Source organism: Grampus griseus (assembly GCF_964374135.1).
Source record: "Grampus griseus genome assembly, chromosome: 20".
NCBI lineage: Eukaryota > Metazoa > Chordata > Mammalia > Artiodactyla > Delphinidae > Grampus > Grampus griseus.
The window spans coordinates 16,056,567-16,082,266 of NC_139014.1; the positions used below are offsets into that span (position 1 = coordinate 16,056,567).

At 37.9% G+C, this 25,700-nt stretch overlaps 1 protein-coding gene across 3 annotated transcripts in view; it reads left to right on the forward strand.

The window, feature by feature from the left end:
- Positions 1–25,700, forward strand: part of KANSL1 (KAT8 regulatory NSL complex subunit 1) — a 142,300-nt gene that overhangs the window by 72,175 nt on the left and 44,425 nt on the right. For all 3 annotated transcript variants that reach the window (XM_082679279.1, XM_082679280.1, XM_082679281.1), the window contains exons 3-5: positions 8,536–8,677; positions 16,042–16,143; positions 24,980–25,092. In XM_082679279.1, the coding sequence (XP_082535405.1) occupies positions 8,536–8,677; positions 16,042–16,143; positions 24,980–25,092 (357 nt within the window). The remainder of the gene's footprint in view (positions 1–8,535; positions 8,678–16,041; positions 16,144–24,979; positions 25,093–25,700) is intronic.

Below are 25,700 nucleotides of genomic sequence, written 5' to 3' on the forward strand. Positions count from 1 at the left end.
ATGGTTGTGAGAGAAAGAGAGGAGTTGAGGGTAACAAGCTTTCCAGCTTGAGATACTGGAAGAATATTTTGTTATGTTTTGTTTGCTTTTTACAGAGGAGGAGAGGACTATCAAAAACAGATTTTTGTAAGGATGTGAGGATTTTAGTTTTGGGACACTTATTTGTATCTGGCCAATTTTGTAGCCTTTACTTTACAGTGAACTCTACTTCTGATAGTTTCCCTGTTTTTTTCTCTGAGGGATTTTGTTTTCTTTCTTTTTTCTTTTTTTCTTTGCAGTACACGGGCCTCTCACTGCTGTGGCCTCTCCCGCTGTGGAGCACAGGCTCCGGACGCGCAGGCTCAGCACCCATGGCCCGTGGGCCCAGCCGCTCCGCGGCATGTGGGACCTTCCCGGACTGGGGCACGAACCCGTGTCCCCTGCATCGGCAGGCGGACTCTCAAACACTGTGCCACCAGGGAAGCCCTCTCTGAGGGATTTTTAAAAATTAATTTTTATTAGAGTATAGTTGACTTATAAGGTGTTTCTGTTGTACAGCAAAGTGAATCAGTTATACACATATCCGTTCTTTTTTAGATCCTATTCCCATATAGGTCATTACAGAATATTGAATCTATGCGAGATTTTAAGGTAGACAGTTACATTGCCTGGGAGGAAAGGTTCTTGATATATGCAGGTAAACAGCTTGATGGAATGATTTCTCTCAGTGTCCACCTTGTTGCCTCTACATTCCTACTTTGAGCTTTATAAGTGTTACTGAGTCCAGCCTCTGGCCAACTTCCTGATACTTGATGGTGTTCAAATGTGCTGGCTGAGGAGGAATCTTCTGTATGATTATGTCACACTGCCTTTTTGAGTAATGTTGCTTCTTGGATAACCTGATGCAGTATTTAGTCCTTTTCCTTGCTCAACAGTCAGTGAAAACCATTTTCCATCATTTTATGGAAATGATGCTTCAGCTTCTTCTCATTGCCAACTAAATATCCTTGGATATCAAATACAATTTTCTGTCTGCTTTCATCTAGCTTTCATTTCATTATTTGAAATTTGTAACACAGGAAAGAAATGAGCTCCTCTTTTTTTTTTAAGTTTGTGGAAGGGATTGGCAATAGATGCCTTCGCTGCCTTTGGTTATTAGAAATTCTGTATAGGATATAGTGATTAGAAATAGAAATCTATCTTTTCCTCATGTGTTCCTATTTTTTTTGCCTTAATGATTCTTCTAAATTTTGGTTATTGGAAATTCCTCTAGCTATTCAGAGATTAACCTGTATTCTTAGTTTCTAGCTATGTGAAACTTTAAGATTCTAATTTTAATGAGTATTTAAAGGGAAGTTGGTGGAGCGCAAATTGGATTTCAATAACTGTCTAATATCTGAAACTGGAAAAAGGATTTTTCATAACCCAGTGGTAACGTGCGTACTCTTGTCGTCCCCCCCCCCCAATCCTGTCATACAGCATGTCACTGCTTTTGAGCTAGGTAGTTAATACTTGTATACATATTTTTTTTATGTGACTCTTTGTAATGTTAAGATTTTCTGTTCCTATCCCAGAGAGACCCTCACTCTTAACCCTGGATACTGTGAGTCTAGCAGCTGTGTGCTCTGGATGTCTGATGGTGATCTCAGTTTTACTTAGTCTGCATTATTGGTTTTTTATAAGTCATCTAAAGATCCTAGAGATTTCAGAATGTAGGTGTTTCAGACATTTTGCACATTTGGACGTAGCACATAACTATCGGATCGTTTTTGGTTGAACGTTGTACTGTGTAACTTGCTGCCGACAGTCATTTTACTTTTATCTTGTTAATGGATCTTTATTTGCATAAAAGGAAAGAATTGGAGATAGGACTGAAATCAGAATCAAAGATGGAATTGCCACCATTCAGGCCTTTGCAGCATCCTGTTGTTACTTTAATGAGATTTAAAAACATTTCTAGATCAGGGAAAAGTATAATCCACCAGCACTGTTCTACTGGACTTGAAGATTTCCCATCCTGGACTAGAACTAGGTGACTTAAAGGCAGCACTAGGTCAAGTGTTTGACATGGTTCAGTGCCTAGCTTTAGTGTTACTTTTAGGTAAATCAGCTTTTGCTGCAGTGTATCTTCGAGAAAAAGGAAGTACAGTATCTACCCCTGCTATCTGTGGCATCATTGAAGATAGGATTTATCAAATACAATCTCTTTTATTGAACTCATTGACAGTATGTTGGCAGTCAGAGCTGTAGCAAATCTTTGTCTTTTCTCTATGTTACTAGAAATTACATTCCTTGTTGTTTTTCTTTTAGTAAGGTTAGTGGTAACCACCTCTAAGTTAAGTGATTCTTAAGGTGTAGTAGAAAAGGTTTTATCATTGACACCTTTGAAGATTCAATGGATAATATCTAATTTGTAATAAAAATGGAAGGAGCTTGGTCCTCACATTTAAGAGAAGTTAAATCTCCTTACATCAAAGTCCCTGTGTTGATCTGTTTGTCCTCTTCTAATGAAACATTACCATTCAAGAGGATTTTAAAGAATTAAAAACAAAAATTAATCCCATTTTTGTTTTCTACATTGGCCAACATGTAACCTGAACTCTAAATTTTCTAGTACTTTCCACTGTTTAGCTTTAAAGTATTTATAAATGTGAGAGCTTTTTTAGAGGAAATGATTTTTTGGTTCAAGTAAATAATTATTCTTAGATCCCATGGAATATCTTAAGTTCTAGATATGTGGTAATATTCTACTAACCCTGTAAAAAAAAAAAGAACTATTAAAGCTCTAAGTTCACATAGCTAAAAAAGAGTCTATTTATACAACATACACTATTTTATACAAATAAATACTGGTACATAGCTGGCAACATTACAGTTTACTATTCATGTGATATTACAAAAGCAAATATTAGTACTGTATCTTTCTGCATTTAGGTAACCAAAAAGCAATTCATTGTGTAAAAGTTTAATGGATTTTTATACAGCACATGCAGACAAAGAAAATTTACCAGTAAAACATTTACTAAAAGCAAGGAACAAAATACAAGTTAAAATGAATTCCCATTCAGGTAGTAAGTAGCCCAGTACATGTAGACATATATTCTGGTGCAAACTGGCATAAAGTACATGGCAGAACAACACCTTAGAAAGCATCCTAGTGTCCTGCACAGACAGCACAGAGCAATTATTTTACTAATTATTAGCACAGAGTAAGCAATAGGAAAGAGTTGAACGAACCCTGTGGATTGTTGGAATCCACATCTTTTTCTTCATTATTGATAATGACTGCAGTAGAAACCAGTTCATCATCATATTTGCGTAAGTATTACTCTGCAGCCTTAGTCACATGTTCTATTTAAAGCATGACCCTGCTTTTAAATCAGTGTCTCTTGTTTTGAGCTGTAAATTATCAGAGTAATAAATTTACATTTTGAATATTAGGGGCGAAATATACCTCTACCTCTGGTAAACTGAGTTTCTGTGGCATGTTGTTTTTGTTGAGGAAACAAAAACATAAACTCTTACACTTGAAGCTGTTATTCTTGCACTGTGTTTTGTGTTCTGCTCTGCCACTGGGGTGTGGTAACATCTTCACAGCTCACCTCAGGCTTGCTAACTGTACACCTCCCACCTTTGTTAACAGTTCAGCTTTCTGTCCATGTTGCTGGTATTTTGAACACAAGATACTTTTGGGACACTTGGGGTGGGGTTTTCCATTTTTCATTAACTACCTCATTGTGACAACTTCCTGCTGAAAATTACATCTGGTTAGAAACTGTCATATGACAAATGTATTTGTAGAATGAAACCTGTTCATAATTGGGGGTTGCAGTCCTCCCTTAATGCTGCCTATCTTTAATTAGTTTATTTGTCTTTAATTAGTTTATTAGCCAATCTCCAAAAAAATATTACCATGATGTTCGGCTTTGTATTGGTATTTAGAATAATACTTGTATATCAGCCTGTTAGTTTTGACCTTAAGAAAATTGAAAAGGGCTGTTCATTAATGTCAAAAGAAAAAGTGTGTTTATCCACCAAAGTTCTTGTGAACTGAAATGTTTTAAGGAATTTTCTTTTCCTTTTATATTTTCAAGTTTTCACACAGTTAAAGTGTTGTGGTTTCTTTCTTATTTTTTCCTTGACCTCAGACAAGAAAGAAAAAGAGAAAAAATTCTTTCGGTTAAGATGTGTCGAAATTCAGAAATAACAAATAAGTTTCATCTTTCCTGCCAATTCACAGTGCTTGATGTCCTGGAACACTTTCATGAGAATGCTTATGAGCTAAGTTCAGGATCATTGGGAGAGACTGCCAGGATTCTTTGTCCACCAAGGGTGACTAAGGAGGAAGTGCTGTAAATTGGCCAAGAAATCATCTTTCCCTTGCTTTGGTTTTCAACATTAGAGTATTATTTTGGCTAGCCACTGTCAGTTGTTAAAACAGATTTGTCTGGGAATAAACTGTCATTAAATGGATGTTGTGTTAATTTTATTAATCACTTTTGGCTTCGAATTGCTGCCTTTTATGATATTTGACTCCCCTTCTACTTTGTTTCCTTGAAGACTTAGGATTTGTAAAGAAGCAGAGAAGCTGTGTGATTCCTTACACATAAGAGTGACAGGAAGAAATAAGGTTTGAGGAGATTTTATTGAGGAGAAGTAATATGTGATTTATGTTAGGAGTGGGTAGTTAAGGAGTTATTGGAGTAGCCCATTGGTGGTAGATGGGGACTTGGTACTGTGGTAGCTTCAGAAATGAAATGAACCTGTAAAAACCAAGAGATTTTACAAGATGGGAAGGTTGCGAACCTTGAAGAGTGATGAAAGTTGGAAATGGGATATGAGGGTTAACTAGCTTTACCTCTTTTAGAAAAGGGGGGACATTTTTATAGTTCAAGAATGATCCAGAGGTTATTCTTGACCTCTAGAGGTTCTTTCCTGAATTTGGGCTGGTACTAGACCTGTAGCCAATATTGAATCAGATAATTGTACTTAAAAAAGAAAGTATCTTTATATCTTGTGCTTTTTCCATCAAGGTTAGGGAACTATATGCCTTGTTTCTAAAGAGAAATAATTGGATAATACTTCATCACAATGGTTGGCTTCAATGGCTTATATTTGGAATGTATTGAAGTTAGTAAAATACTATTGCTATCCTTGATCTTAGTTATTATGGTATGATTAAGTATTAACTCATTTCTAATTCTACTATGGTTAGATTTGTTCTCTTTTTTTTTTTTTTTTTTTGCGGTACGCGGGCCTCTCACTGCTGTGGCCTCTCCTGTTGCGGAGCGCAGGCTCAGCGGCCATGGCTCACGGGCCTATCCGCTCCGTGGCATGTGGGATCTTCCTGGACCGGGGCACGGACCCGTGTCCCCTGCATCGGCAGGCGGACTCTCAACCACTGCGCCACCAGGGAAGCCCTGTTCTCTTTTATTATAATGTATTTCACCCTATCAGTGGACTATGTTAAACTTCACTTACAGTCACTTAAAATGTTTGTTACTGAGTATGTAGAACCTGATTGGAGATGGGGCTAAGGGCAGTATGACGACTTCTTCTCTCTTGGAATAGAATTTTGTGGAAGATCATAAAATATTTTGGCTACAGAATATACCAGATGCCAGTTACCCCCTCTAATACTAAAGTTGCCATTTTCTATCAGACTTTTAGTTTTTAAAGAGCAGTTGAACATTACATTACAGTTAGAGCTAAAATCTAACTTTTCTTTAATTAATTAATTTATTATTTTGACTGTGTTGGGTCTTCGTTGCTGTGCGCAGGCTTTCTCTAGTTGCGGCGAGCGGGGGCTACTCTCAGTTGCGGTGTGTGGGCTTCTCACTGCGTGGCTTCTCTTTTTTGCGGACTATGGGCTCTAGAGCACGTGGGCTTCAGTAGATGCGGTGCGTGGGCTCAGTAGTTGTGGCTCGTGGGCTCTAGAGCACAGGCTCGGTAGTTGTGGCGCATGGGCTTAGTTGCTCAGCGGCATGTGGGATCTTCCCGGACCAGGGCTTGAATCTGTGTCCCCTGCATTGGCAGGCGGATTCTTAACCACTGCTCCACCAGGGAAGCCCCTAAAATCTAACTTCTTTATTTTCCTTCCCAGAGGTAAGGAGCACTCTGGTCCTGAATTTGTTGTTTATCAGTTTTATGCATTTACTATTTATGTATTGGTAGCAGTTGTTTTTTTATATATATATAAATTTATTTATTTTTTGTTTATTTATTTTTGGCTGCGTTGGGTCTTTGTTGCTGCGCACGGGCTTTCTCTAGCTGTGGCGAGTGGAGACTACTCTTCGTCGTGGTGTCCAGGCTTCTCATTTTGGTGGCTTCTCTTGTTGTGGAGCGCGGGCTTCAGTAGTTGTGGCTCACAGGCTCAGTAGTTGTGGCTCGAGGGCTCTAGAGCACAGGCTCAGTAGTTGTGGCGCACGGGCTTAGTTCCTCCGCTGCATGTGGGATCTTCTTGGACCAGGGCTCGAACCCATGTCCCCTGCATTGGCAGGTGGATTCTTAACCACTGTGCCACCAGGGAAGTCCCAATAATTCTTATTATTGTTTTTTGGGTTTTTTAAAAAGTTTTTATGTAGTTTTTCCATTCCACATTGTTGAGATTTAGTCGTGTTGAGACATACAGTAATAATTAAATTGATAAACAATACTCCATTAAATTCCTTTACTACTTGTTTATATCTATAGTAGTACTTACTTTGTTTAGCTTATTATTAGTTTTTATGTTTTTCCATTCAACATTGTCTTCTGAGATATTGTCATGTTGATACAGATAGTTTGGTTAATATGTTTCTATTGCTATAGAAAAATCCAGTAAATTATAGTGTATCTATTTCCCTACTTTAGCAAATTAAATTGTAACTAATTTTTAGTTACTACCAACTATTGCAGTGAACCTGTTTCTTCATGCAGATGTGCAGGTTATATTCTCAGAAATAGAATTTCATGATGGCTAGGTATACACATTTTCCACCTAGCCAAGTATTTCCAGATTACTCTTGAAAAGTGGTGGTGCCAGTTTTTATTATTGTTGGAAATGTATGAATTACTGTTTCCCACATCTCACTAACACTTGGTTTTTCCAATCTGGGTTTGAAATGACTTCTTAGTATTTGACCTACTAATATTTTAACCAAAAATCTAACAAGACCTGGCATATTTTTATGTATTTAGTGGCCATTTGGATCTCTCTTATGTGAATTTTTAATTTATTCATCTTTTGTTAGATTATATTCTTCTTAAACCTCTTTGGTGGAGTTCTGTTATATATTCTGATGTGTTATTTTTAGTTTTATGTGTTACAGATATCTTTACCAACTAGTAGCTTGCCTTTAACTTTATTAAATCTTTTGCAGTACGTTGAAAATTAGCTAAATTTTTTGTGTGTCTTATTTAAGAAATCCTTCCCTGCCCTGAAGTTCCAAAGATAATCTTATTTAAGTTTGACTTTTCAGATTTAGGAATTCCAAAAATAGTGAATTATATCATAAAGAAAGGAAGTAATTTTACTTTTTTCGTGTAAAGAACTGGCATCTCAATGCCATTTATTGAATAATTCAGTCTTTCCTCACTGCTCTGAATGCCCATCTCTTTTATATATCCAGTTCTAAGTTTGGGAGTTCTGTATTCTGTCCCACTGGTCTTTTTGTCTTTCTAGACTGCCTTAATCACCATAGCTTTACCCTAAGTCTGTAGTGTGAGTTTTCAGCATACTTTCTTTAGAATTTCTCTAGTGGTGTTCCTCCCCTCCACTGTTGTGGATTTTTGGATGTTTGTAAGTTTCCAGTAACAACCCTGTGGTGGGGGGAATTCCCTGGCAGCCCAGTGGTTAGGACTTCACGCTCTCACGGCAGAGGGCCTGGGTTCAGTCCCTGGTTGGGGAACTAAGATCCCATAAGCCGTGCAGCTCAGTCAAACAAACAAAAAACCCTATGGGAGATTTGATTGGAGCTTATTTGAATTTGTAGGTAGATGTGAAAATTGCCATCTTAAAATCTATCTCACCATTTATGTAGGTCTTTTGGTTTTATTATTTTCTCTGCAAAGATCTTTTGTGTATAATGTTAGCATTTGTTAGTGTTGTAAATAGTTTAAAAAAATGAGTCTTTTCTACTTGTTGGCACTTGGAAACACTGTTAATTTTGGTATGTTGATCTTTACTCGGCAACTTTGCTGAATTCTTGGTTAGCTTTATAATTTGTGGTGTCTTGGATTTTCTATGTAGATAACGTAATCTTTATCCTTTATATGTCTTAAAGTAGAAAATATTTCTATCTCCTGAGAAATTAAGGCAATTCAGAAAAACTGCCACAGACAGGATCAGGATACTTAGAAGGCAGTTTCAGCTAGTTAGTTTGGGAAGTATCTATGTGAAGAGTTTTATCCATGTATGTCCTGTGACATACATACATAAACATACATATAGTCTTAAGTTTTTCTTGACACTAGAGTGTTCTGTATAAGGGCATTTAGACGTTAAAACCATCCCACTCCCATTTAGTATAAGTGTTGCTGCTACTCTTGGATTTCACTCAGTTTATTTCCTTTTAGGAGGCGCAGGTCAGAATGGAGATGGGCTGCAGACCGAGCAGCTATTGTCAGCCGCTGGAACTGGCTTCAGGCTCATGTTTCTGACTTGGAATATCGAATTCGGCAGCAAACAGATATTTACAAACAGATACGTGCTAATAAGGTAAGGGATAAGTGTCTGGTCTTTTTCAGCTCAGCTAAAAACTATCATTATCCCCTTTTCCCCATCCCTCAGTAACTCTTAACTATGTCAGAGAGAATGGTTTAATATGATCTGATATAGCGGTTTAATTTGTTTAAGAGCCTGGTGTTACTTAGCATAATGCAGACAACACTGTTAGAATATAATGTTAGATTAGCTCATGGGTTTAGAACAAAACAGTTTGAATATCTGGGCTAACAGGGAACATTTTAAAAAAGGCACTATTTAATGTAAGCCGTTGACCATACCTGCATATTTGTTATATTTATGGAAAAGTGGTGATGACTGTGTTTTCATCTTATTTTTTTACTTAGATGCGTTTCTGTTTTACTGCTAAGCCTCCCTTGCTTTCTTGAGGAAAAATAAAGTTTTTCCTGAAAGATCATTCAGGCAAGATTAGACACTGGTGATTTCATTTTCCTTTGTTCTCCTTGCAGTGGACTGACTCTTAACGATACAGCTTTTATCTTTAACAGTGATACTTGTATAGTTCTTCTTCTGAAAAATGTCCTCTGCTTATTTGGAGTTTGACTGGGGGAAAAATGTACATGGAAAAGAAATCCATTCAGTAAACAGTTGAGTGACGGCTGTGTACCAGCACTGTTCTCCTTAGTGGGGTCACAGTAAATAAAAATCCTCCTTTCTTGGTGCTTATGTTCTTGCAAGGTACTCACTGTGTTAGCTTGATGCAGTGACTTCCCTGACTGAACATGTGGGTCTAGATGAAGCATCTACTGCCCCTAAAAATAAGTGTCACAACGTTTTTGTCCTGCCTTAGTGCTGGTCAAAGCCTTAAGAAAATTGCTATGTACCGTGAACTGCATACATTAAATTAATTAGTAGACCAAGAGTTAAAGGATGACTAATTGACAAGATGAACAAAAGGGTAAGAGTTTGAAGTAAAAGTCCTGCAGCCTCCCTTGTATATTATGTAAGCTTTTATTCCAAACATTTCACTGGAGCATTCTTTGAGCTTCTTCCCCAAATGGGCTTATATGTAATTCTCCAGAAGTTCAGTAGAACATATTATAATTGAGGGCAAAGTCCAGAGGACTTACCTTAAAAAATAATAATAATAATTTGTTCCTTTAGGATAGGGAACACATTAAATCCTAACTTTAAAAATTAGCTAGCACAAATGAGGAATTAAATCTAAAAATATTCACCAAGGATGGTAAACATTATGCTTAGCTCTTTTTCACAAAGAAAATTAAGTGATATTTGTAGAATATGAGCTGGAATGTTGATAAAGAATATCTGGGAGATGACTGGATATGCCTATCCTGAGGAGAAAAACAGTCTTCCTCTGTCATGGACACCTCTCCAGTGTCTGGTATTTTATAGCCAATAGTTAAGAGAGAATTTTCATATTTGAGAACTAGAGTCTCTTAGTAACAACTGAGATTATTAGAATGGTAGTCAGTCATATTTGTTGCTTTATCTATTTTTTATATATATATATATAATTATATGTACTGTGTGTTTATATATGTGTTTATGTTATATTAGTTCCTCATTATAAAACTACTGTATTTCATAGACTCAAAGATGCTGTTGATTGTAAGCTGCACCACTGTTATGTGCCACTAAGAAGTGATTTCAGTTAAACTAAGACATACCATCTGGAACACTATTGTGTTTTAACTTTCATATTCAGTCAGCTTTTTTAAAAAAGATGCTCCCATGTCTTAAAATGAGAAAGGAAAACAGTGTCTGAACCTTGAGTGTGGACTATATACAGGTACATTCATGTGTGTTATTTAATGCACAAAGCAACAGCTTACAGGCTTGTAAGAAGCAGAGCTAAATTTGAACTCAGGGCTATTTATCTGACCCCAAAGCATTTTCTGTCTAACATATTCTGCTGTTGTATCCTTTTCATCATTTCTCTTGAGCATATTTATTGAAATTTCACACCTGGTAAATAAAACTGAGGGGGGAGTGCACAGGGACCAAGAGGGTTCTGTTGCTGAAGGAGACTTCTTTCTCTTAACACGCAGTCTTTCTCTTAACACGCAATCTTCAACATCCATGTCTAGTACAAAACATTATATTATTTTTTTATCCCTTCTTTTGACTGATCTGTCAGATTGCACAGCACCTGCTAACTAAGGATGGAAATGTTACGGGGAATGAGAGATGGAAGAACAATGAAACTTCTGGATAGAAAAGCTGCTGAATGGGAACAGCAGTAACCTAGAATACCTGTCTTCAGAATTGATGTAAAGTAGTTGAAGTTTCCATCTTCCTAGAGTTATAAGGCATTATGGACAGCCATGTCTAGTCTAGGTAGCCCAGGACCATCTTGTGGTGCTGGTTTACAGTGAGGTCACTGATTTATCTTAAGATGGGTAGGAAAGCTTGACCTATTTAGAATGAAGTAGGAAAGTGAGTATGTGAAATTGCATCTTAATTTTGTTTTACAGATGAAGAAGTGGTTTTTTTTTTTTTTTCCTTGTACTTTGACTCCATGTGTTACCTGAAATTGGTAAAGGGAAAGCAGTTGACCCAAGCATACAACTTAGTTTTTTCTTTTCTTTCCTTTTTGCTTGCTTGCTTTGGCCCTGTTTTATAATCAGACTTAGCACAGTTTCTTCTACCATTTCTTCCTTTTTCAGTTTTACTTCATTTTTTTTCCTTTTTTAAATGTAGGACAGATTTGTATTTCCAGAGAGGAATAATTTGTAAGGATATGTTACGACTTCATGCAACTGTGACCCTTCCCAATTTCTGTAGTCCTGTGTTCTGTAGTGTTTAGTTCTCTAGGCCTGGACAGTCCAGGCATGGTCCTGGTTCTGACTTTAGGAAGTGATAGTGAAGGGTGGGCAGACTCTCCTGGCCTTTTTACCTTGGGCTTAGAGTGCAGTAGCCTTGAGGTTATTGCTGCTTGTGGCTAATGTCACAGCCATGTAATGCTGACCCAGTATAAACCCCGAATGCTAGGGAATCCCAGCTTGGGGTTGCCATGACAAGTGTGGAGTGGAACTTCATGGAGTTTTCTTTGCTAATAATGACCTTTCCTTTCGTGCTTATTAACTATATTTATTAAGTATATTTTAGGAAAATTTAAGTAATCATGTAGACCTCTCCATAAAGCCTTACTTCCATCAGTCTCTTCCTTAAGCTCTGCCTCTTTTCTGCTCTCATGTCATCTTCTCTAAACTTCTGTTATAGCACTGTCATTGTCGTACTTCGCCTGCCTGTCTGTCTGAGGTAGACGAAGGTAGTAAGCTTCTTATGAGTGGAATGTATTTTATTTATTTTCTTATTCTTAGGGTTTCACACCACCCAGCATGTGGTAGACACTCAATAAAGGTCACCTGAATGAACAGATTTTAGCTGTTTGTATGCTTTTTATTTGCTCATCTTCCTTTTAGTTGCTTTCATCCTTTTTGGTATGAGGTACAGTATAAAGGATTTAATGGTTGGTTTTGTATGCTATAATGAACGAACAGAGTTCTGGGGGTCAGGGCAAGAATGCATGGGTGAATGGTAGCATATGAATCAGCATAGCACTTGAGTAAATATTTGCAAAAATAGATTTGATTAAAACTAATGCACATTGAAAAGACCTTTCAACAGATTAATAGGAGCTCTAATGTTGCAGAGGCCAGAAACCTTTACTAACTCTCTGACTGCTCTCTTCCCTCACATCCCAGGAAGCATATTTGCATAACTGATTGATTCTGTCTTCAAATATATATATATATATATATATACACACACACACACACACACACACACACAGAATCCAACCACTTCGGTCCAACAGCGGTTCTTTCTGCTCCTCTATTTACTGTCCACTCATCCACATGTCAACACAATAGCAAATTGATCCTTTTAAACCATAAGTCAGATCATTGCTCCCTTCTGCTTGAAACTCTCCAGTGATTTACCATCTGGACATAAAAGCTGAAAGACAGGGAGTTACAAGGCCCTGCACCCCCACTTACCTCCTCTGCCTTGAGCTTCTGCCTCAGACTCCACTCATTGATTTTCCTTCAGCCATACCAAATTCCTTACAGTTCTTAAAGTTATCCAGCTGGCTCCAACCTTGAAACTGCTGCATTAGCTCTTCCTGCAGATATTCCCAAAGTTTGTTCCCAAGTTTCTTTCCAGTATTTGCTCAGACACCACCTTCTCGGTGCATTTTACCCTGACCGCCTAATATGAAAGAGTGCCTACTCTCACTTTATTATCCGCTCACTGTCCTTTAGTTTTTTTAGCATTTAACACTTTCTAATGTGCAACATAAATTTTACTTATATTGTTGATATTCTGTCTTTGTCCCAGTATTAGAATTGTAAGCACTTTGAGGGATGAGTTTGGATAGGAGTAGGGAGAAGGATATGTCTTTTTTCTTTCCTGTATCCCCAGCACCTAAAAAATGTTTGATGAATGGAGACGCAGTGGCTTGATTTGAATGAATGAAAGCCAAAACAAAGATTAGCTGGGTCTAACTAACCCAGCTTTTATCCCTTGTTCTGCCACGGATTGGCCTATTGACATGACCTTCGACCTGCATCCTCCCTGGGTCTATAAAATGATGGGGAATAAATGGTCCCTACTAGGTCTTTTAAAGCTTTCACAGGAGGGTGTCTTTGTAGTCTCTAAGGTGTTTTTTAGAAATTATTTGGTAGTTTAAGGAGAAAAATTTCCCTTTGGAAAATATTGGCTGTTTTATCCTGACTTACCTTCTCACCTAAGAAAAATTGAGGGAGTAACTTTATACCTAATAGTTGGATTTATTTAGGCTCCTAGCTATAATTAATATAAACTTAATATTTTCTCGTTCAAGGGCAAAAAGTTTTAAACATAAAAGTCAAAAAATAATTATTATGCATTTCCTTTCTTGGTGTATAACTCTGCTAGGGAATATGGGAGATTCGAATATATTTGTATTTTGTCTAAGTCCTCAAGGATCTTACCATTAGTTAACATTTAAACGACAAATTGAGGCAACAATAAATGAAATAAATAATTTGGCCTAAGGTTCTGCTCTGGAAATGAGATTTAAATATACAGAATGTAAGATAAAATCACCATGCTTTAGGAAGTCTGGCAATGTGGATAAAGAAAATAAGGGGCTCAGTTAAACCAGGGACATTTTCTTGGAAGGAGGTGGGACTTGGCCTTGACAAGCTTTTTGAAGCATAACCTTTTGGATAGATAAATGTAAGAGAAGGGCAGAATCAGTATAAACAAAGACATAAGAACAGGTAGTGGGTAGTATTGTAACCTTTAGTTGCATTTCTTTACCTACTACTTTGTAATAACCCCCAGCTCTCAACAACAACTTCATATATATTCAGACATTTTCTAGGGGATAATGCGGTTAGTGTAACAATATTTGGAGAAAGTAGTTGGAAATAGATAAGGTAGAGATGGATTATGGACTATGCCAAAATGAGTTTGGGCTAGCTTTATATAGGAGATGGGGAGGTGGTTTAGGCTCTTAAGCAGAGAAGATGTTGAATGCAATATTCTGAGAAGGGAATGTTGTACAAAATAGCTGCTTTTTACAAACAGTTTTTACTTTGAAATGGAAAAGTTTGTGAGGTCTGTTTTATGCTTCTGATTGAAACAAGAAAATATTTTGCAGAAGTTCTTTTAGCCAGGGCTTCCCTGGTGGCTCAGTGGTTGAGAGTCCGCCTGCTGATACAGGGGACATGGGTTCGTGCTGCGGAGCGGCTGGGCCCGTGAGCCATGGCCGCTGAGCCTGCGCGTCCGGAGCCTGTGCTCCACAATAGGAGAGGCCACAACAGTGAAAAAGAAGTTCTTTTATCCAGAGAAACCCCATTTTGAAAGCTAGGGCAAATGTTTCTTGCTTTCTTAATAACCTCTCCCTCTTTCTGCAGAGTCTCTGCTTCATTTTCTACATAGCCTAGGTATAGTCTTATTCCAGAATAGGAAACTTGTTGTTTCTCTTACGGTTGGGGGGGGTGTGTGTGTGTGTGTCCTGTTTTTCTTCCCTTTTAAACTGAGGTAAAATTCCATCGGTCCCTCTTAACCACCACTGGACCCCCAATCTCTTATATCTCCTATTTCACGGAGATTTTTGTATTAGAAATAACCCCAGGGACAGGATCATTTGGTTCATTGGCTCACAAGAGCCTATGTCATAATGGCCTAGGGAGCTCAAATTGATAAGTCAAAGTTTTTAGGCCCTGAAATCTGTTGATAGAACATTTTAGGATGTTCTCTGGGGGATTCTGGTGCTGAGTCAAGATGATTGAGTCTAGTATTTTTCAGTTTAGAGCTTGCATTAAGACTTACCAGGGAAGCTTTTTAAAAACAGAATACCCAGCTCCCTACCTCCCTACCTCCCTACCTACCAGAGATTCTGAGTAGATTTGATGTTGGACCTGGGCAAGTATAGTTTGATAAGGTTTCCCCCAAGTGATTCTAATACAAAATTTCCATTAAGAGCTTCTTATCAGTCAGATCTCCTTATTTTCTAGACCAGAGAAAGAGAACCAAAGAGCACCTGCATCCCAGTCTTTTTGTTACACAGTGTCATAACTGGATTTTGGTCACTTCTACTTGCGTTGATGGGAGATTCATGTCTGTGGTTTTTGTTTATTTTTCATAGTAAGCTAACTTCTGTCTTCACCAAGCTGGGCCCATGCTGGCTACGGAGAGGATTTGTGGAGTCATTTAAAATTTCTTTTTACATTTTTTATTTTCTGAGGTGAATGTAAAATCTGAGCTTGAAATTGTCAAGCAGGAACCTAATCTGGAGTAATGCTTATGCTTGTGAGAAACAGGTGTCTTTGGAACAGTTTTAAGTTTTTGGTTTCTAAGATACTGACTGTAGAGACTGTTCCACCTTTGTTTCACCCGGTGGTTGTGGTTGCTCAGAGATAGTTGGTTTAGCTCATCATTTATAATTGTAGCACTTCTAGTTTGGTCATCCTTAAGCCACATTTTTGATCAAGTTAAGTAGAAAAACTGCATTGCTATTGTTAATATGGTATAGTCTGGTTGGTGATATAGTGTAAAATACCATACTCTGATAAAGATCCCAGATCTGGAAGATGTGAATAAAAGATGCTACAAGCCATGTAGGTCCATACATTCAAGTGGAAGAAAGGGGAAGCTTGGGTTTGAGTCTTAGGCTGTATTCATGGCTACTGCTAGGGCCTTTTGTTGAAATCACTCTTGGAAGAGCAAAGCTGCTGGTGGTATATTTTGTTTCAGAACCACAGGATAAAGGAAAAGGCCTCTGGTAAACCAGACCCACCCTGCCCCTAACTCTTGATATTAACTACTAAATTAAATTTGTAACTTACACCACTTAAGCTGTTTTTCTCTCTGTCCTGCAGGGGTTGATAGTTCTTGGAGAGGCGCCTCCCCCAGAGCACACAACAGACTTATTTCTTCCACTTAGTTCTGAGGTGAAGACAGATCATGGGAATGATAAATTGGTAAGTATAAAAGACAGAAAAGGGAAAATGAGTGAGAATTTGGGGTGTAGCTTCAGCATAGTTTATTCTCTGTAATAAGGATCCTTGCATTGGCTGAACGAAGGGGTTGTATCCCCTTTTATCACCTCTGGCATTTTAGGCTCTGAATTCCCGAATAGGGCACCACAGGGCCCCTCGAGCAGTTGTGTAGCTGACTTTAAAATTTAAAAGCAGCTTCTAACTCTCAAGACAGCACAGCCAGAGCAAGTGTGACATTATGGAATATTCCTGAGAATTAGGAGACCATGTGGCTCTGATAACTTTGATAAGTAAGGTAACCTTTCTGGGCCACTATAAAATGGAAAGGTCGGACTAGAGGTTTAACTCACAAAGATGTTGAAAATGCTGTTTGAGTTACCCCCTTTAATTCTGTAATGAGGATAAAGCTGTCATTTTTTGTAATCTTCTGTTTCCTTAGAGCCTAGCTCAAATCTCTCTTCATAATTCCTTCCTTTTTCCTATTTCTCTGAACACCAAAATTAATTTCTTTTCTTTCTGAATTCCAAGACCACTTTTAATTTATTTCTTTCATATTTTTACTTTTCTCAAAAGGTCACGGGCTTTTATGAGTATTAACATTTCTTGTTTTAAGTAATTTGATCTAAGGAAAACTCCTAGATTTGTGTATGAATGAAATTTGATTTTAGACTTAACACAATAGTTGCAAAAGCAGTACACAAGAGTCCCCACATAGCCTTCCCCCGCTTCCCCTAGCGTTAACAGCTTGCATAACCATTGTTCAGTGTCAAAACTAGGAATTAACGTTGATACAGACTACAGATTTTATTCCAGTTTCACTTATTTTCTCATTTATGCCGCCTTTTTTTGGTCCAGATTTCCACATTGCATATAGTTGTCATATCTCTTTTTTTTTTTTTTTTTTTTTTTGCGGTAAGCGGGCCTCTCACTGTTGTGGCCTCTCCCGTTGCGGAGCACAGGCTCCGGATGCGCAGGCTCAGCGGCCATGGCTCACGGGCCCAGCCGCTTTGCGGCATGTGGGATCTTCCTGGACCGGGGCATGAACCCATGTCCCCTGCATCGGCAGGCAGCCTCTCAACCACTGCGCCACCAGGGAAGCCCTGTCATATCTCTTTAAAGTCTCTTCCAGTGTGTGAGAGCACCTCAGTTTTTGTCTTTCATGACCTTGACACAAGAGTATTGGTAAGTTATTATGTGTAATGTTCCTCAGAAGGGAGTTGCCAGATGTTTTTTCGTTAAAGGTTATGCATTTTTTGCAGTAATTCCACAGAAGTGATACTGTGCCTTTCTCAGTATACCATATTAGGGGTACAAGATGATGGTGATAGCTTTTTCACTTGGTTAATGTGATGCCTGCCAGGTTTCTCCACTGTAAAGTTAGTATTTTTCCCTTTGTAATGAATGACTATCTCATGGGGGGATACTATGCATTTTTCTGTTGCTCATTATACTTTTATTTCTTTTATTTTTATTTTTTTTACATCTTTATTGGAGTATAATTGCTTTACAATGGTGTGTTAGTTTCTGCTTTATAACAGTGAATCAGTTATACATATACATATGTTCCCATATCTGTTCCTTCTTGCGTCTCCCTGCCTCCCACCCTCCCTATTCCCACCCCTCCAGGCGGTCACAAAGCACCAAGCTGATCTCCCTGTGCTATGCGGCTGCTTCCCACTAGCTATCTACCTTACGTTTGGTAGTGTATATATGTCCAGCTCATTATACTTTAATCCACAGTTTTATCATCTACTGGTGGATTTTTCCTGCAAAATTACTGCAGTAATTATTGCTGTGGTGTTTACTAAATGGTGATTTTCTGTTTTCTACATTTGTTCATTGGAATTCTGTTAGGAAGAGCTGTCTTTTCTCCCTCATTTATTTCGTCCATCAGTTAGTTACTTATTTCAGGATGGTTTTATGGATATTAATTTTACGTTATGGATTATAATCTACTACTATTAGTAGTTATTCAGTTGCAGTTGTCTGAACTTTTGGCATCGGGACCTTTCAGATTGGCGTCTGTGTCCTTTCAACATGCCCCCCGCCTTGTTTTTTGAACACTCACTTTCTGGCACCCCACAATGTTCCAGGTTCATCTTGTATTTTACTTGTTCCAGCCCTGCTTCTTTTTATTGGAGAACAGGGTTTTGAAACCAAGATCTGGGTACCAGTTGTGCTCATTGCTACTTGGTGTCATTGCTTCTATCTAGGACTTCTCAACAAAGCTAGTAAATATATATATGTATGCTGCTACATGCATACACATACATATATTTTGTTATCTACTCATCTGTATATACACTAAAAACCATGAGTTTATACTAGTACCAGTCTAACACCACAGCCTTTCTCCTTCCTTATTGATACTTATTTGTTCAATCCTAGTACCAAATAGAGTAGTTTCATAATTGCCAGCTCATACTCCTGTGAGAAATATCTTTACTAACCAGAGTACAATATTGTATACAGTATGTTAGCACTATAATAAACCGTCAAAATGCTATTTCCCCGAAGTTGTTCTTAGGTTAGTTCACCTTTCAGTGTGACTATGCAATTATTTTGTAATACAGTTACGTTCTTTTGTTACTATAGTATTCCACTTCTTGTTGCCCACACACACAGTAGTTGATATTTATTATTTTTTGAGTATGCAAAACATTACTACTGTGCTAAGAATTAAAGCTGTACAAAAGGCTGTAGCCCTGTTCCTATTTCCACCTTCTTTCCATTGTGTTCCCACCTCCTGTAGGTAGCCAGTTTTATTAGTTTTTGCATTATCCTTCCTTTCCATAGATTTGAAATTGAGGAGGTTTTTTGTTTGTTTTAGCAAAAACATTGCTTCTGTGGCTTTTGAGAAATGACGTCATTATTTGTGTTTGCTTTTATTTGCAAAATAAGCCTCACTTTTTAAAATTTTTTTGGTCTGCATTGGGTCTTCGTTGCTGCATATGGACTTCTCATTGCAGTGGCTTCTCTTGTTGGGGAGCACGGGCTCTAGGTGCATGGGCTTCAGTAGTTGTGGTGTGCAGGCTCTAGGGCACGCGGGCTTCAGTAGTTGTGGCGCACAGGCGTAATTGCTCTGTGGCGTGTGGATCTTCCTGGATCAGGGATCGAACCCGTGTCCCCTGCATTGGCAGGCGGATTCTTAACCACTGCACCACCAGGGAAGTCCCAAGCCTCATTCTTTTACCTTTCCTTGCTTTGTGGAATTGATGGAGTTAACAAGTGAACTATTAAGTGAAGGACTAATGCTTTCCCAGAAGTAAAGCATACAAAAATGTAAGCTATTGCTTTTTCTTTTTAAACATTCAAGGTATAATCTTCCTACCATTGGTTACATGGGAACAGTGTTCTTTTCCTTGAAGTTTTGCAGTCATCAGGGACAATGAATGGTGCGTTGGCCCCTATGAGGGGTTTGAGATAGAGAGTAGAGGGTTAGGTACTGTCTGGGGAATGTTTGATCCACAGTATTAAAAAACACTGACTGACCAGTTAGGACTTTTAAAATAAATTGGGCTGTGGATAAATAAGTTGAACAGTAAGAACTTATAAGGCTGTTTTTGCAATTACTGTATTTCTCTAGATTCTAGAGAAAGATTTTCAACAGTGTTGGTAAATACAGATCTTAGGTTTAGTAGTCTCTGGACTTGTAACAACATTATGCTGGTTGCATTTTTAGAAACGAATAATTCAAAGTTTTGTTTTTAACTTTCTTTTTTTTAATTGGAGTATAATTGCTTTACAGTGTTGTGTTAGTTTCTGCTGTACAGTGAAGTGAATCAGCTATGTGTATATATATATCCCCTCTCTCTTGGACCTCCCTCCCCCTGCCATCCCACCCATATAGGTCATCACAGAGCACCGAGCTGAGCTCCCTGTGCTATACAGCAGGTTCCCACTAGCTGTCTGTTTTACCCATGGTAGCGTATTTATGTCAAACCTAATCTCCCAAAGTTGTTTTAATATAATTATAGATTTTATATATATATATATATATTTTTTTTTTTTTTTTTTTTTTTTTTTTTTTTGCGGTACGCGGGCCTCTCACTGTTGTGGTCTCTCCCGTTGCGGAGCACAGGCTCCGGACGCTCAGGCTTAGCGGCCATAGCTCACGGGCCCAGCTGCTCCGCAGCATGTGGAATCTTCCCGGACTGGGGCACGAACCCGTGTCCCCTGCATCGGCAGGCGGACTCTCAACCACTGCGCCACCAGGGAAGCCCTACAGGTGATATTTTGACCTCAATATAGAGACATAGGAAAGTGAGGCACATAGTCCCATTTTACATATGCAGAAATTGAAGCCTAGGTAAGTAACTTGGTGGAAGTGGAATTTTCAGAAAGTTCCACTTCCACTTTAGCACAGTTTCTTGGCCGTGGTGCTAGTTCATGGAAATGACTGTTATACTCTTTACGGGCCAGCAGTATTTTGGTAATTTTAAGCAGGACTATGCTGGGTATCATTGAGATGGACAGCATTTTGACCCAGAAATGAAAGTTGAATTCCTTACATTCAGTTAGCCTTTTCTTTCCATTTTGATAATGTTTGTCAGAAAGGTAATAACTAACCAAAACAGAACTGTTAAATTTTCTAGACAAACAAATATGGTGCATCTAAGGAAAATGGTATTTTCAGACAGTTACAGCATGGCGTTACTTGAATGACTAAAGTAAAGATACATACACACATATCTTGCATACACACCTAGAGATTTATTTTATTACGTGTTTTTAAGTTGTGTGCCTTTTGATTTTTACCCCTTTACTTTCTCTACTTTTTAGTAAAACAAATTCAGTGAACATGGGTTCTCAGACCCCAGAAAAATCTCCCCCCACACACAAATAAACCTTAATTTAATCTAGTTTTTCTTTTAAGGCTCTTCGTCACACTTAATTGTTGTGGCCAAGAAGGTGGAGTAATGAATCAAACAGATGCCTACTTTATAAGAATAACAAATAGAATCTCACTGCTGTGTTATTCCATACATCTAACCCTTTCAGTCAAGGAAAAAAATCACTTCAGTAACCCTGCTTGCTACCTTTAACTCTTAAGATTTCCCCAAAAGGTAATCCCTCGGGCTCTGCTTTAGAAAAAGGAGGGATTACAGAAGCACTCTACCTACCACTTCACTTCAGCTTTTCTGTACTTTTCTGGCTGTGAGATGCATGTACCCTCAGAGTGTATCTGAACATCACATAAAACTCAAGAGAAGCTCTGTAACAACTCCTATTTACAGCTTCCCATTGGATGGCAAATATCTGAGTCATGCTTTAGTTTCCTGAAAATATTAATGATGTAAACCACTGCAGTAGTAACAATCGGGCTTAAATTAGTGTGTGGATTTAATATTTGTGAAGTGTTTGTTAATGTTTCTCTACTCTGTCTTTGCAGCCTTTTGGACTGCAAGATAAGGAGTGTTCACTTTTTCTTAAAGCAATGTGAATGCATTTAAGAAACTCTAAATAAAATTACATGTGTTTGTGAGGTGTGTTTTTCTTTTTCTAGACGAAACACTATTAGAGGATTGGGGTTAATATTTTAAGCTCTTTGAATTTGAGAATGAATGATGAACCTAGTTGCCCCAGTGCCCTGCTTTAGATCTCAGGGTGATTACATGTAGGAGATCCCAAGGTTTCTAAGCAGATCCTTCTAAATATTCAGTGCCTCCTTGTATGGTTGGGATTGGAATTCAAGCACGTTTCCTCTCTGACTTTGATGCTCTTAATTGCTGTGTGCTTCTGTATCCTTGACAAGCATTTCTGTGCTTAAATAACCTTTTGCCTGTTGACTTTTATTTTAATTTTGGGGCTGAATTACCCCCAGGAAAGTTCCAAGTTCCTCTAAGAAAAATAATAAAATACACATTGAAGATTAATGGCCTTTAAATATACTTATATATCTGTAGGCATGAAAAACAAGGATAGATTATTAGCCAAGAAAAGTAAACTTGTTTTGAAATGAGATTTTGTTAAAGAATGGCAACAGTTTGTCTTGACAGGTTTTCTGGTGGTTAGTTCTCCATAATCCCTAGAAAATAAATCTTAATCAAATGAGAGTCAACCTATTGCTTAAACGTGGCACCTTGTAAAACATGTAGATATATAAACCAGATCTCTGTCATAATTTAATGCTAAAAGCTATTGTTTTAAGTGAATATAAAGTTGACAGAAGTTCTTCAGATCAACACCAAAAAGTTCATAGTCACAGTGTTTTCATGTTGAAAGGAAACTTTTTCATTCAAACCAGAACTTCAGAAATCTAGGAACGCTGTAACATGGCTGGAGTCACACATCTAGTTAACAGCAACCTGAATCTTAAATCTTTTTGTCCTTTGTCATACCATAATATTTGTTTGGGCTTTTTGAGGTGTTCCTGAATGGTAAATCCTCACTAGCATTCAGGAGGGTATTGGGTTTATCTGGGTTTTTTTTTAATGTTAAAAATATTATCTAAATGTAAAGAAAACTTCGAATAGTCCTATTCTGCCTCATTTTTTAAAAATTTTATTTATTTATTTTTGGCTGCACTGGGTCATTGTTGCTGCATGTGGGCTTTCTCTAGTTGCGGCGAGCAGGGGCTACTCTTCGTTGCGGTGCTCAGGCTTCTCATTGAGGTGGCTTCTGTTGTTGTGGAGCACGGGCTCTAGGCACGCGGGTTTCAGTAGTTGTGGCACATGGGATCAGTAGTTGTGGCTCCCAGGCTCTAGAGCGTGGGCTCAGTAGTTGTGGTGCATGGGCTTTGTTGCTCCGCGGCATGTGGGATCTTCCCAGACCAGGGCTCGAACCCGTGTCTCCTGCATTGGCAGGCAGATTCTTAACCACTGCGCCACCAGTGAAGTCTCTATTCTGCCTCTTTAACACTATTTTTACCTTGTCATTATCTGTGTACATATATTTTTAGTCACCACAATTATATTAAAAATATTTTGAATTTAGCCCCTTTCCAAAATCATTTCTACCGATTATTTTCTATATTTAAATATTCTTCTGGGTAAAGGAAGAGGAAATTTCCTTTATGATTATCTTCAATATTCTGATTTGGTGTACCACATTTTATAACTATGCCTCAAGCATTTAGGTTATTGATCCATATCATTGCAGTGACTAGCTTTGTGTGTAAGATTTGGGGGTATGTTTTGTTGAGTTATTTCTTTAAGATAGATTTTAAGGATGAGTAAAATACTTTGTCAGAAGACATGAACATCTTTATAACTCTTACACATTACTTTCCATGAGGAAATCAGTGTGGCTTTTAAGGCAATAAGTACATGAGCCAAATTTACCATAATTTTGGTGTTGTTGACTAATATAATTGTTCAAGATATACCAGTAAATGTACAGGGTATCTAACAAGGAAGACAGAACACTTTCCCAGTGTTTACTCATTGTAATTTACTCATGTGTCTTGTCTATCCTGATCTAACTTTTTGGATAATTTGTATTAAATTTTAAAAATTAGCTTCCCAATGTATTGTCCTTTCTTGAGGCTGTTCTCAGGTCTTCAGATCCTTTGGTGTTTTCTCCTTGGGGGTAAAAAGATCAAAAGAGAAATATAACAATACTGATAAATAGAATTTCAGCCTCAAAATATTGGCTTTGATATGTACTGGTAGCAGTTACAGGAAAGGGGATGTCAAAACACCCCAAAGTCAGTTTGAGTGTAAGGCGGAGACAAAGACCACAGCCATTCTGTGGTATTCCAACAACTCCCAGAGCCGAGGGATAACTGAGCTGTGGCTTTATTGCCAATACCTCAGACACTCCATGTGATTGACATCTCATGGCTGCCCGTACCCCTTTTAGCCTAGTAAATATATAATTTCTTTTGAAATAGTGAAATTCCAACTTTTCCACATTTTTTTCCTACCTCCCTTTTTTCATTTTATATTGTAAGCATATACAATTGACTCTTGAACAACATGGGATTTAATCCACGTATAATGTATAGTCAGCCCCTCCCTATCCACAGTTCCTCCACATCTGCAGATTCAACCAACCACAGACTGTGTAGTACTTTAGTGTTTACTATTGAAACATATCCACGTATAAATGGATCCCTGCACTTCAAATCCAAAAGTTGTTTGAGGGTCAACTGTATTTGTACAGTCCAAAGTTACTACCTGATAGCATTAGGTAATTATTAGTTATTCATTGTCATTTTATTAATTGTTTCTATTTCTTTTATCACAGGGGTGAAATATATATATAGAGTGAGAAAGTGAGAGAGAGTATGGTTTTCTGGAAACAAGCTTCCAGCATACACTGCGAAGTTAAGCAGATATTAACTACATTTAAATTTCCTCTTAGTTGTCTTCCTACTGAACTTATGTACCCTTGACCCTTAGGTTGAAAACTTGACTCTTGGTACTATATAATGTTTTGCTGTGCTTCTGTTCCATGGAGTCATTAGGTCATTTCCCTGTCAGTAGGCACTTTACTACTTTGGGTCTGTTAAATATCTTAATTCCTAACCCTTCCCTCCAAAGCAAATTCTCCAAATTTTGCCAAAGCAAAATCTCAAAAGCTGATTCTCTTAATTATTTTTTTTTCCTCAATCATACGAGTGATTTTGGTTTTTTGGGTTTTTTTGGTTTTGGTTTTTTTAAGGCCAAAAAATGCATTTATTTGGGATTTGTGAGGACTGCAGCCCAGGAAACACAAATCCAAGAAACACTTAAATGTGTTCCATAAATGAGGTTTTTTTCAAGTTGGTCATCAGAAATTTTAGGTGTTTCATTAAAATGAAATGGTGCTGCTTTTCAGGCTGGTGCTGTTGGTTAAATGTTGATAATATATTTTCATTTTTCTTCTCATTAAGATTGAGTCTGTTTCTCAACCACTGGAAAACCATGGTGCCTCTGGTCATCCTTCAGAGTCATTGTCTACTAAATCATGTGGAGCATTGAGACCTGTCAATGGAGTTATTAATACGTAAGTTTTATCTCTTCTGCATACTTCTTATACTCAGCAGGCTTGTTAAAGATGGGTTTGAGACTCTTAGTTATCCCTAGCCAGGAGTAACCCTGGTTTAAAGAAGCAGAAACCTTATCACTTCATAATATTGTGCATGCCTCCTACTGTAGCAAGTATATTTTAAGTAGCCTCCTAATGTATTTTCCCGTTACTTACTGCGGCCTAAAATCGACTCAGCATGGAGAAAAATTAAAGTCCTAAAGTTATTATGAATCGTTGTGATTGGTCCTGTCTTGGTAGAACTCCTCAGAAATATTTACATAAAATCCTCTGCTGTAGAACAGATTAGATCCCTAAAGGCTGTAAATCTGCATTTATAAAAGATCGAGGAATCCTTCTGCAAGTGAACAATGAGTACACATCCCTAATAGGCAAGTTTCATAGGAGAACTGATTCTCAATATATATTAAAAATATTCTTACCAGTTGCAATTTTCTAGACTTTTAAGAATTCATGTTTTTGTTGTAGAAGAGAACTTAATCAGTAGAACCTGAGTTCACTTACTGACTTTTGCATTTTTCAGACATGGTAGAGTAACATCCACCAAGAGCACCTTAAAAATAAGC